General features: G+C 52.8%; 1 protein-coding gene across 2 annotated transcripts in view; it reads left to right on the forward strand.

The window, feature by feature from the left end:
- Positions 1-1716: 1716 nt before the first annotated feature.
- The window catches only part of NFASC (neurofascin), a 202196-nt gene continuing 190763 nt past the window's right edge, over positions 1717-13149 (forward strand). For both annotated transcript variants that reach the window (XM_042256949.1, XM_060396009.1), the window contains exon 1: positions 1717-1843. In XM_042256949.1, coding sequence (XP_042112883.1) covers positions 1737-1843 — 107 coding nt within the window. In that variant the 5' untranslated portion in view covers positions 1717-1736. The remainder of the gene's footprint in view (positions 1844-13149) is intronic.

Consider the following 13149-nt stretch of genomic DNA (forward strand, 5'->3'; position numbering starts at 1 on the left):
TGCTACAGCTGGGAACAGCTTGCGGAGCAAGACGCATTCCTGCTCTTCCGGAGCCCACAGGCTGGAGAGGGGACAGAGAGGCTGGGGTGCAGCTCAGCAATCGTGGTGCTAGGGCAGAGGCTGTGTGAGCACAGGGAAGGGGGCTGAGTGTGCTTTTTTTTTTTCCTTGGCTTCTTTGACTGCCACATGGTACATGGGGTCTTAGTTTCCAAATCACAGACTCCTGCATTGGAAGCAGGGAGTCTTAACCACTGGACCACCAGGGAAATTCCCTGAACATGACTTTAAATGGGACCTCAGAGGGGACTGCCAAGGGAACTGTGGTTTGGGATGACGGATAGACTAGAAACTTCTTCCAAGTGCTCTTCCCGCCTAAGGTTATGTGATGCCCCAATCCAGATCTCTCCATGGTCTCAGGTGACAATGAGCTCGTGTCTCACTCAGCCTGCACTGGGCCTCACAGTTCCTAGTTCTGAGTTCAGTCCAGTTCAGTCGCTCAGTCCTGTCCGACTCTTTGCGACCCCATGAATAGCAGCATGCCAGGCCTCCATGTCCATCACCAACTCCCGGAGTTCACTCAAACTCATGTCCATCGAGTCGGTGATGCCATCCAGCCATCTCATCCTCTGTCATCCCCTTCTTCTCCTGCCCCCAATCCCTCCCAGCATCAAAGTCTTTTCCAATGAGTCAACTCCTCGCATGAGGTGGCCAAAGTCAGCTTTAGCATCATTCCTTCCAAAGAAATCCCAGGGCTGATCTCCTTCAGAATGGACTGGTTGGATCCCCTTGCAGCCCAAGAGACTCTCAAGAGTCTTCTCCAACACCACAGTTCAAAAGCATCAATTCTTCGGCGCTCAGCTTTCTTCACAGTCCAACTCTCACATCCATACATGACCACAGGAAAAACCATAGCCTTGACTCCTAGTTCTGAAGGGGTCATCTAATCAACTCTTCGTCGTCCAGTTGAGAAAACAGGCCCACAGAAAAGTATCTCACCACGTCAGAGAGTCAGAGTCAGAAGGAGACTTTGGATGTCTGGCCTCCCAGTCCTGGGCTTCCTCCCCCTTAACTCAAGTCTGGGCAGGGCCTGAGCCCATTTAAATGAAATTTCCCGCTTTTAAAAGACCACTCCACCATCAGCAGGTGTCACAGCATTGCTCACGTCTCCAGTTCGGGATTCAGCAGCTCTCCAGGAAAGAAAAGCTCCTGAGAGTCTACCAGAAGTCTCCCTGGGAACAAGCCCCCCAAGGAGTCCCAGTCTGATGGTGGAGGGGCGTGCACAGGACAAACGCGATAGTCCCGGATAGCCCGCCAGCGTGTTCCCTCCTGCAGGTCTGGCTCGGCGAACGGAAACCGGAGCGGATCACTACCGTCCCCAACCCCGGTGCGCAGAGGCCGGGGGTCCGTGCGAAGAGAAAGGCGGCGCGGGCGGGGCCCGCAAGCCTCTAGCCCGCGCCGCGCCAGGCCCTGCTGGGTCCCGGCCCGCGCGCTCCCGCGTCCGGCCCTCCCTCCCCTCCCCCTCCCCCCCCCCCCCCCCCCCCCCCCCCCCCCCCCTCCCCCCCCCTCCCCTCCCCTCCCCTCCCCTCCCCTCCCCCTCCCCTCCCCCTCCCCCGCCGCTCCCCTCCTCTCCCTTCCCCCTCCCCCGTCCCGGCGCGCGCGGGGAGGCGCGGGCGCGCGCACGCAGGCGATCGGGGGCGCGCGGCCGCCGGGGCGCGCACGGGCCGCGCTCTGCCCTAATGCGGCGGCGGGCGGCGAGCGGCGCTGCGGGGGACGACAGGCAAGCGGCGGCGCGGGCGGCGGACAGCGCCGGCTGCACCCGGGGCCGGAGCCCCAGCCCTTGCAGGTAGGCACGCGCGGAAGCCGGAGACGAGCTGCGGGTGGAACCGGGTCGTGGAGGCCCGTCCAGCGCCGTCCCCTTGCTCCCGCCCTTCTCTGCCTGTCTCCATCTCTCAACCAAGCCCATCCCCTCCTTCCACGCCGCGACCTCTCCCTCCGCGTCGTCACCTGCCCGAGCCCCGAGTCTGCACCGGGACCCTGCCCGACCCGGCTCCCCGCCCCAGCCCCCCGCACGCCTTTGCTCCTTGGCCGCCTCCCCTCCCCCTCCCTCCCCTCCGTCTCTTCGCCTGTCCTTCCGTCCCCGCCGCACCCCGAGCTCTCCCCTGACCTGTTTACCACCGCACCCCACTTTGTGCGACCCCGTCCCTTCTGTTTTCCCTTCCCCGCACCCCCGCCTCCCTCCTGCCCTTACTGCTCCGGCCCCCGATTCATGCCCCCGTCCCTCCGTGTGCGTCTCTCTATCAGCTCCCTCGCAGTTTCTGTCCCCACCGCGTCCCTTCTGCACACCGGGGCCCAGCCCCTTCCCAGCTGCCTCCTGGTGTCCGCCTCCACCTTCTCCAGAAGGCCGTCTTCTCCCCCTTGGCTGTTACCTGGCGAGCCCCCCATCACTTTCCCCACCTGCCCTTCCTGGTGCTGTTTGTAGCCACACAGACTTGTCCCAAGCCCCCTCACCTGCCCCTGGGCCCTCCTCCTCTGCTTGGGGAGGCCTAGGACTCTGAAGGCCCTGTGTGCTCACTGTGGCAGAATCCACTTATACCCCTTTCTGCGTGTTTGATCCTATTCATGGCTCCGCGGTGGGGAAGGGCAAAGATGCTGCGTGTTATTAGGCCTCTCTTATGTTCCTCTTGAGCCACTGTCTGCCTGTGGCTGTTCAGGTTTGTTTCCTAGAGGGATGGGGGTGGGGGGAGGAGGTGCTAAGCTTAGGAAAACTAGAAAGGAGGAGAAGCAGAATCCAAAGAATGGCTTCACGGCCTCTTCCTGGTCTTGGTCTGAGCCCTGGGATGCAAAGGCCTGGATGAGGAGCCTCTCTGGAGGGCAGGAAGATTTCAGATTTTAGAAAGGATTCTTTCACAGTCTCCAAGTCAGCACTTTGGCATCGAGAGCTGTCATGAGTGTAGCCCATGGGCTGGGCTGAGTGGGCAGAGTGCTGAATCACCTTAGGCTCTGGTCCCCATGGCAGTCCCTCTTGCCCTGAGCTGGGTTCTGTGCCTCATTCCTTACTTGGCATTTGGCAGTGGTGTGTGTGTGTGTTGGGCAGAGATCCCTCCTTCCTCAGCCCAACGGAGTGGATGACGATGTCCCTTTTCTGTCTGTCTGTCTCCCTGGCCTGAGGGCCCGGTGTGTATTATCTACCCTTGGAACTCGGATGAGCCCTTGCTGGGCCCTAATCACGTCTCCAGCAAGGGCAGACCACAGGGCTTGGAGACCCAGGTGGGCAGGAAGCAGATTTTTTGTCTAGAGCTGGAGACCAGCAGATTCACAACCCGTTGAACTTGAACCATAAGTAAGAGAGGCCCAGGGAAAACGTGTAGAGACCCTGGAGACTGGTCACACCGGCTGGTGGAACAGAGGGAAGAGGAGGACAGGAGCCTGCCCCTACCCGCCCCCCCCCCCCCCCCCCCGCCGGTGTGGGGGCGATTGGATTTGGTGGCTTTGCATTGCAGGAAGATTTAAAGAAGATGGGGGTGGGATCTGCTCTGCCTCTAATAATTCTGCTTTTTGTCCTGATAGAACTGGCACTTCGGAGGGAGTAATTTCTTCCTCCCCTGTTTAGATTCAGCTGAAGGTGTGTGTGTGTGTCTGTGTGTGCGCGCGCACAGGCACGTGCGTGTGTATAGAAAGAGAGAGAGCAAAGAGAATGAGAAAGAATAACACAAATGAGGAAAGAGACTGTTACACTTAGCCCAGAAATTGTGTTTGGCACCGCGAACCAGGCAATGGCAGCCCAATTCCTGCCCTCGGGACCTCAGCTAAAAATCCCAAGTCTTAAATTGGAGGTTGAGAGCAAATTGCTGGTGGATCCTGCCCCTTCTCCGCAAGGCTCCCTAACTTTAGAATAGAGTGGACTCCTTCAGCTCATGAGCAGCGTCTCTGAATGGACAGGCACAGGCAGGGTCCAGCAAGGGGCTGGGGGTTCGAGTGTGCTGCTGGGGGACTGGCTGTCCTCTGCTTTGTCAGTCTTCCGCGTTCCTCCCCGCATGAGTGGGGTGGGGTGGTGGCTTCCCCTGGCATCAGCATTCCCAGGGCTCACAGCTTTTCCTGCTCCAGGGAGGAGGTATCACCTGGAGCCATCTTTGAGAGCTGATTGGATTAAGTTACTGATGTTGAAATGCTTGCTTGGGGCTCAGGTTTAGTGGGGGATTCTGATAATTGTGTATATATCTCCTAGTTCTGTGCAGCGCATCTCATCTCTCATCCCTTGTTTGATATCACAGAGGCTATGGCAGGGAGAAATTGAGGCACACAGAATGGAAAGCCAGCTCTCTGTGGGTTGAGACAGGCTGGGCTTATGGGGTCAGGCTGTATCGGTCAGGGGTACGTTGAGGAGGTGGCCGGTGTTTGGGGGTTGGGTTCTTGCTTTGGATATCTGGTGGCAGAGGCACAGAAGATGGTCCTGTTTCTGCAGTGACGGAGAGACAGGATTCCAAGCTTCCTGTTACTTAGTTGTTGCAGTGTGTTCCCTTTCCCTGGTGCCCCTCTTCTCTAAGATCATCCAAGAGCTGGGGTGTGAGGATCATCACTTAGTCTTTAGAAAAAGAGATTCCTAGGAACCTAGAAAGAGAGGGGCAGAGAAGTTCAGTCTTCAGTCTGTTTGGCTTGGGAGAAGAGGAGGGGAAGGAAGTAAGGGGAATTTAAGGCTGGTTACATACTTTCTCATTCAACAAATGCTAGTTAAATCCTACAGTGTGCTAGGTGCTGGGATCATAGAGATGGAAAGTAAAACAGGGTCTCTCAGAGCTGCCAGTGTGATGGGAAAGAGAGACAAGCGATCAGACAAATAGCACAGATAAGCTTGAGTGAGGACATGGGGCCAGGGATGAGGGACGTCTTTCCCTCCAGCGGCATCAGCCCCCTCCACCGCAGCTGGGAAGAGGGCTCGGTTGGTGTTGTCTAAATGGGGCCCAGGGCTGACTTGGAGGTTGAATGTGAGGAAGAAGGTGGTGCAAGATATTAGCAGATCCCTGACTCCGGGAAGAGGTGGTGTTCTGCATGCAGCTGAACCCTGCTCGCTGCTGCCTCAGCCTGATGGGGGAACCCTGGGACGAGACTGAGGCTCCTCAACTCTCCCATTCTCATTTCTTAAGCACTTGTATTTTAGGGGCAAAGGATGGTCAAAATATGCTTAGAATGGCAGAGTGAGCCAGAGGAAAGAGGCCCAGGATCTGCCCTCAGGGAGCTCCTAACTGATGGAGAGACAGCGAGTACAGATACTTGCTCAGGAGCAAGGTGAGTAAAGTCATTGTGAGCTCGACATGGGCAGAAGGGTCTCGGAGTTCTGGGAGGTCACGGTCAGGTGGGGGTCATCGGAGAAATTCAGATAGGAGGGAGGAGGCTGATGGTGACAGAGGGATCCGTAGAAGCTACACTCTTGAGCACAGGTTGCCGTGAACATCCACGGCAGCCCAGGATAAAGACAGCCATCCTCACCTTTCTGAGGAAGCCCCCTCCTCCCTACACATCTGCTTTATCTCATTTCATTAGTGTGTCCCAAGCCTTTGAATATATCCTCGGGCATATTGTTGTATGCCCAACTAAGCTACATGTTGGGCGTATAAGTTGAGTTGGAGTTACAGAAATGAAAACAAATGTAAGTTCACTACAAGAAATGCTCCGCCAGAGGCAGATGGCTTCCTGGCCTTGCAGGAGCGTGGCTGAGGGGTCCTGGCGGGCAGGAGGGCCTGGGATGACTGCACCGCCCTGTTTGGATCGACGGCCGCTTTGGCTAGAAAAGCCTCATGTCAGACTTTTGAGCGTTTACTCCCAATGCCCAGCTAGGGCTCAGGCCTGGCGGCAAGGGCAGACTTTAAATGTGTGCGGCCTGGTCCCTGGGGCTTCAGGGAGGGCTCTGGGAGCTAATGACTGTGCTGGGTGCTTGAGGAGGCGCTTCTCACAGCTTTGCTGACCCGGGGCATTGGTCAGACTTTGCCAGCCAGCTTGAGATCTCTTGATCCACCCTCTTTGCTTAGGTTTTGAGACAAGCGAGGAAAAATAAAAGTGGCGTAATACAAAAGTGGCACCAAAGTGGTATCGTATAACTAAGTCTTCAGACCCTGGGCAGTGAGATTTCCAAGGAAGCAGTTATGCCTCAGTATGGCTTATGGAGTCAGGGACGTGACAGCATTGTGAAAACTGCTCAGCTTTGGCTTCAGACAGACCTTCTGTCAAAGCTTGGTTCTTCTACTTATTGGCTGAGGAGCTTCAGTCTCCCCGTCTGTAAAATGGGACTGTTAATATGAAGTTTGCAGAGCTGTGTTAGGGATTACATGTGATAAGACAGAGGAGACTCCAGCACCCTCCCTGGCCAGCAGTAAATACCAAATGCTAACTATTCTTCACAGGGGGGTGAAAATGGAGCTGAACCTTGAAAGGTCAGTAGAGTTTTGGTAAGGAAGGGAAGGTGAGAATTTTCTAGATGAGGGAACCCACCAGGGGTATAAGCAAGAACTCTGTGGAATCAGATTCTCTGGAAAGAAGTGACGTGCCTCCCCTGCCTGCTCGCCCCATTTTCCTGCAGTAGAGCCTTACCGAAGGGACATCATCACGAACAGCAGGAGGGGCTTGTTTTACTTCCAGCCCCATCATTCAGTGCAGTTCAGCTCGGTCGCTCAGTCGTGTCCGACTCTTTGTGACCCCATGGACTGCAGCACGCCAGGCCGCCCTGTCCATCATGAACTCCGGAGCTTGTCCAAACTTCTATCCATCGAGTTAGTGATGCCATCATTAACAGAGCTTCAATATGTTTCTCTCTCTCTGTAACACTAGAAGATTGCTGAAAGTCTCTAGTCCCAGAAGCTCGTGTCTCTGGAATTTATGTTATGGATTAATTTCTTGTCTTGCCTTCCCTCTCCCAAAAGCCATGCCTTGGAAAAGTCGGAGTGCCTGGGCCTGTCGGATCATCCCCGCCGGCTGTCACCATCTCCACTGACTCCACCAGCCCCTCTGACCCCGTAGCTCCCCTCCTCTGGGAAGCAGCTGTCTGAGCATCTGCCTTCTCCTTCACCTGCTCCCGCTCACTCTTCCCCTCCCAGACTGGGCCAGGCCCTCCTGAAAGGCCTCCCTGGCAGCCCATCTCCCCAGCATTATGATGCTAATCGTGTTGTTAATTTTTCTGAGATGCAGAAAGAAAGCCCCAATCTGTTCTAATGAATTTAATTAGAGAGGGGCTTGGAGGGCTTCAGAACCTCTTACCAGGATCACAGTAAACAGGGTTAACGAGATAAACAGCTTGGGAGCAGCGGCTCAAGGGTAGGAAGGGAGGATTTCTGACTCAGTCCTAGAGTGAGGAAGCTCTTGGCACTGGAGTTGGAGGAAGGCTCTGTGAGCTGTTGCTCACCATGTGGGTTCCCTTTTGGGTTCCTTCTGCCTGCCCCACGCAGTCCCATGGACATAGTTGTATATCTAGGTCTGTCCTTGGGTAACAGGAACCTTTGGGGAGGTCTTACTATTCTTATCATCATCACCAAACATTTATTGAGCATGTGCTATGTGGGTAATGGGTACCACACCGTCTTCTGGAGCAAAATGGAGGCTCACAAGACCTTGTCTCTACTCTAATGGAGATAAGATATATATATATTCAAATATAAGAAACAGTTGCTAATTCCGGACAGTAAATGCTGAAAGGTTGACAGGAGATTATATTGGGCTTGGACGATCTGGAAAAGCCTCTTGAAGGAGGAGATAATTGAGGGGGATCTTGAGACCTCGAGATTTGAAGACTTGGTAATCAGAGCTGCCGGAGGACTGCAGATTCGGTGGCAGGAATGTGCAGGGGTGTTTGAGTCACGATGAGTAAATGGCATGGCTTGTGTGGTGGATGCATGCAATTCAGTAGTGAGGGACGTTTTTGGAGCACGGTACTGAGACACGGTCATAGGGGTCCCTGAGTGCCGGGGTCTACTTTTCTAACCTGATCACGCTGCAGTCTCGCTGCTTTCCCTCTCTGAGCACTTAGAATGGTCGGCTTGGGGAAGGGCTTGGGACAGGTTGATTGTGGCCCTGATGCTGGGCTCACTTGCCTGCATCCAGTTGAGACCAACTGGGGTCGGTTGACCAGATGCTAAATTTTGTTCTCAGATCTTGTGACTTTCGGGGATGAGAGTGAATGGCTGGCAGAGCAATTCCAAGGACTTTTCCCAGTGATGATAGTTCCTGGCCAATTTGCTTTGGCAGTAACACTTTTTTGCAAGAATTCAGTGGAATCTTCCAGTTCCAGGCTCAGTGAATTTCATAACTCATCTCTTTCTATTACTAAGAGTTCTTTGAATGTATGTGTATACAAGTATATGTATGTTTATGTGTGCGTGTCGCTTTTGCTATTGAAATTGTTTCAACTGGATTCTCATTCTAACGTGATCTTTATTTGCAATACAAAAGTTATTAAACTCTTCTGGGTCTCAATTTCTCCATGTGCGTGAGGGAAAGAACCATCCCAGTATCCTATTGCATGTGGATCTGGAAGCTGGTGCTTTGAGAACAGGATTTTAAACACAAAGGGGGTCATATAACAATCATTTTGACAAGAAGTAAAATGTTGAGCTGAAATTTTAAGCCAGTTCTCACTCCCCTTTGGAAGCTCTTGACTTGTAAGACCAGTCCGAATTTTATTTGGGGGCACCAACAAAATTATGTTTTTTGTTATTTTCCATAGTCGGTCTGGGCTTACGCCTAATTAGCAGTGGGGTGAGTGCGCTGCGGTCAGGTATCGGTTGGCCTGTCCACGGATGTCTGTATGAGAAACCTTGTTATAATGCCAGTATTATAATACACTGTGCGATATTTTTCCCCGTGTTAAAGGTGACGTGTTCTCTGAGGCCACAGGCAGTTTTCCTGTGCTGTGACGTAGGAAAGGACAGAAACAGGATCTCTTTCTGATCGTCATCACACACTGAGTGGAAATGAAGCCTTTGTGACTCATGTTGGAAGCTAAACCAGGGTCTCTAGCTGTTCCCAGCTCTGAGCTGTGCCTTGGTTTTTTGTTTTTTTTTTTTTTTTTGGTGTTTTGTTTTTTTTTTTTTCTTTTTTTTACATGGTGTTCTTGCATCTGCGGTTAGTCTTTGAAGCCTCTGTTATGAGCATAGCACACTTCCGGGTGGCAACTTGTTTTAAGAGAATCTTCAACTCAGAGAATGTTAGAGATGGTTTCATCTAAGATCATTATTTTACGATCAAAATGTCTAGTTGCTGGCAAAAGTAGGTCTTCCATGTACTAGGACACTGGGAACTTTAAACTCTGCATATGAACCTAGTAATTGTACAATTGTAATTAAGTTCCTTAAAGCATGATCTAAACTAGAAATGCCTTGGTGTGTCAGAAAAGAGAGGATACCAGTGTAGACTAAAGTCCTTTGGGAAGATTTTGAAGACGCAGGGGCTGATCTGGGTCCCCAGAGATGGGTAGGAGATAAAGGTAAGGAAACGGGCTAAAGGAGCATAATCAAAGGTTTAGAGGAGGGGAGTGGTCCTCTGGCATTGACTTGGCCAGGCTGGAACAGTGGAAGGTACAGCTGGAGGGGCCAGCTGGGGCCAGACTCCAGAGAGTCCTTAATCTGACTAGAAATTGGACTTTGTCTTGAAGTTGGTGAGGAGCATTTAGGCTTCTTAGCTGAGCTTGCTCTTGTTCTGAAGACAAGATGGTGGCATTAGGAGACATGAGTGACATCCCTGCATAGGCAGTGCTGTCTGGGGAGTGTTGTTTCTGAAGGGTATCTCGGGCAATGGGGAGGACTGGAACGCTTCCTTGGCAGGCAGGGAGCTTTGTCGCTGTCCAGGGTGCTGACCTGCCATCTGAAAGATTTTTCTCCCCAGTGATGCCATGTTAAAAGGTAAAGCCAGGGAATGCTTAGAACCATCCAAGAGGGATCTGGAAAACAGTTCTGGCTAGGACTAGGTGGCATGTGGGCTTTTTGGCACCAAATTGGTTTGCAGCATTTGACTTCACAATCTTCGTGATGAAAGCAAGAGTTTGGGTTAGGAGAAACTAGTAATAGCCCTTTTAAGAAGGAGAGACCGTGTGTGTGCACATATGCATGTTAAAATGACCCAGTTTGTAGCCTTGTAAATTTTGCCTTAGAGTGTTTGTGTTTACATGAGACTCCCAGCACATTGCCTCTTTCATTGTGAAAAGGTACTCTTTCTACCCAACATTCTGAAATGTGCCTAAAACCTCTCCAGCACACCTGGATAGAACAACAGAAGTCCCCAGAAGACCCTACTCATTTCTTTAAATGAAAATCTAGATGTTCAATATTCGTGCTGTCCAATAGAGCCTTCTGTGATGGTGGGCCTATTTTGTATCAGCATTGTCCAGCACGGTAACCACTGGCCGCACTTAGCTGTTGAGCACTTGAAACGTGGCTAATGTGATTGAGAACTGAAATTTTAATTTAATTTAAATATCCTGCACAGCTCTAGTGTCAGAATCTTTGCAATTTGCCTCTTACATTTGCATATTTGTCTCTCACACTCGAATCTGTTTGACTTAGAACAAAAGTGGACTTTTGAACGGGGAGGAGTTTGACGCACTGCTGGAGAAGGCGTCATGCTGAATCGGAACTGAAGGTCTGTACGTGGCTATGAGTTTTGCCATTTTTGTCACAGTGAGAACAACCATACGTGATGCACTGCGGTTTTCCTTTCAAGGGCAGGGAGAAGGCTCCTTGGATTCTGGCTCTAGTCCCAGGGACCTGATCCGAGACTTTCTGGAGCCTTGAATGGGCCAGGAACTCAGTGTGTATGCCTCTGGACACTTGACTCTGTGGTGAGATGGGGTACAGATTTTGTACTGTAACAGTAGATGTCAGATGTTTGTGGGCATTCAACAGAGAGAAGTTCCTGGTCTTGATTCATCTTCCTTTCTGACTGTAGGCATCATTTCATCTTGTTTACCTGGATGTGGTCAGTGGTAGAAATACCAGAGGGGAAAACGCTTTAAAATGCCAATCAATAGGCAAGTAATAACAAACTGTCAGAAAACTGGAATAGAAAATTTCCATTGTGTTGTTATGAGTCTGTGCACAGAGGTCTGTGTAAGCTTATCCTAAATATGTTTGATTTCTTTGCATCTCAGTCTTAGGCTTTCTGTGTATAAGTCTAGTTTTCTTAACCAGAGTGTGTGCTTTTTGAAGCCATGCTTTCTAGTTTTCTTACATAGAATCTCAGTTTTCTGATAATAATCCTTAATAAATGCCTGCTTGTGAGTAGCTCTTTGTTACCCTGGAGCTCTGGGTTTGACTCCTAGAAAATGCATGTGCATGAATACAGATAATATTTCTCAAACCCCTGCTGGGCCTAAGCCTCTGTACTTGGTATTACGGGCAGTGACAAAGGAGGAGCCAGGGAGGGTCGATCTCAGTCTAACAGGAGAGCAAAGGCCAGCACGTGAGAAAAATTACACACACACACACACACACACACACACACACACACACACACACTGATGGAAACAAAGACTGAGGGCAGCGGGGGGTGCAGAGCTGGGGGAGGGGCGCGGGCCGCTGGCAGGACCGCCCTGTGTGTGTGTCGCTGGCCTTCTCTTGAGGATTCCCTCCTTCGCGAGGCTTAGCCGGTACCAGCCACCCCGTGCCTGCAGAGACAGAGCTGCTTTTATGGTGGGTCGGGCTGCCCACTGTCCTGAGGCTGGGCTGAGGCGCTGCTGTCCTGAGCTTGCCTCTTCTGTGGTGGAGACGCTCCGATGGGGGGAGGGAGATGCAAGGGGAAGAAACTCCCTTTTCTTCTTGTCACTGAAACCGTGGCAGGGTCCTGCTCTCAGATTCCCTCCTGCTCGCAGAGGGGCTTGCTGGGGCTCCGGCGGCTCTGGTCCGTGGAGCAGCATCGTGCAGGCTCAGGTGTGACTCTGCGGGGACAGGAGGTGCAGAGCTGAGTGAGGCGGCTCCCCGCTTTCAGCCCAGCTCTCCTCTCTGGGGTGTGCCCTGCATGGTGGGGAGCAGGTGGGCTGTATCCCTCAGCAGGGCTGGGAGGGCCTTCTCTGATTGACTCTCAGGACGGAGCCTGCCCTTGCCCATCCTCCACCTGCCCGTGAGTCCCTGGGGATCTTGTTAAAGTGCGGGGCAGAATCAGTGGCTTTGGACTGGGCCTGAGCATCTGCATTTCTGACAAGCTCCGAACTGGGGCTGGTACCACTCATCAGTAAACCGCACCGATTGGCAGCGCCCTGCACGTGTGTTCTCAAGCTGGCAACGAGTTAGCTTCACCTGGAGAGATGTTCAGATGTGCTGATGCTGGGACCCACTTGCTGCCCATTAAATCACAGTCGCTAAGAGTCGAACCTCAGCGCAGGAGCGTTTCAGTTTCCTCTCGGTGATCTGTAACGTTATTTACTGATTTATTTTTGGCTGTGCTGGGTCTTCACCGTGCACGGGCGTTTCTCTAGGTGGGGCCGGCAGGGGTCTGTCCTTGTTGCAGCACGTGGGGCTCTCACGCGGTGGCCTTTCTCGTGCAGGGCACAGGCCCTAGGCACACGGGCTTCGGCGGTTGTGGTGCACAGGCACAGTTGCTGTTCCCTGGCTCTAGAGCACAGCACGTGGGCTCCGCTGCTCTGAGGCATGAGGGGTCTTCTCAGACCAGACATCCCATCCACGTCCCCTGCCCTGGCAGGCGGATTCTGTACACGGAGCCACCAGGGAAGCCCCTCGTTGATTCTAATGTACAACCCAAGCTGAGAAGCACTGACTCTCTGGATGGGTTTTCTCCTCCTCGGACCTGCTTTTCACCTGGCTGTTTATTCGTCTCTTAGCCCAAGAGATAAGAAGTGCCTTGAGGGCGCGGAATGTCTTATCCGCCAGCCTTGCCCACCAGCAGTCCTCAGTCAGCACACGGGCGGTCAGCTCGGCTGGCCGTATCACGCTGACCTCTGCTCCCAGAGGCGCACCACCAGCCGTGAGGCACAGAAGCCGGTGGCTGGCATCGGGTAGGCTGGTGCTGTTCCTGGAGCCGGTCACGTGGGCCTCCAGCCCTGCATTCAGGCCCAGGACAGAGTAGACTTAGAAGAAGCAAACAGTAAATGGATGATTATTCTAGTATCGGGTGGCAGGAAGGGCACTGGGTCAGGGATCTGAAGGGACTAGAAGCAGT

The sequence above is a fragment of the Ovis aries genome, chromosome 12 (assembly GCF_016772045.2).
Source record: "Ovis aries strain OAR_USU_Benz2616 breed Rambouillet chromosome 12, ARS-UI_Ramb_v3.0, whole genome shotgun sequence".
Lineage (NCBI taxonomy): Eukaryota > Metazoa > Chordata > Mammalia > Artiodactyla > Bovidae > Ovis > Ovis aries.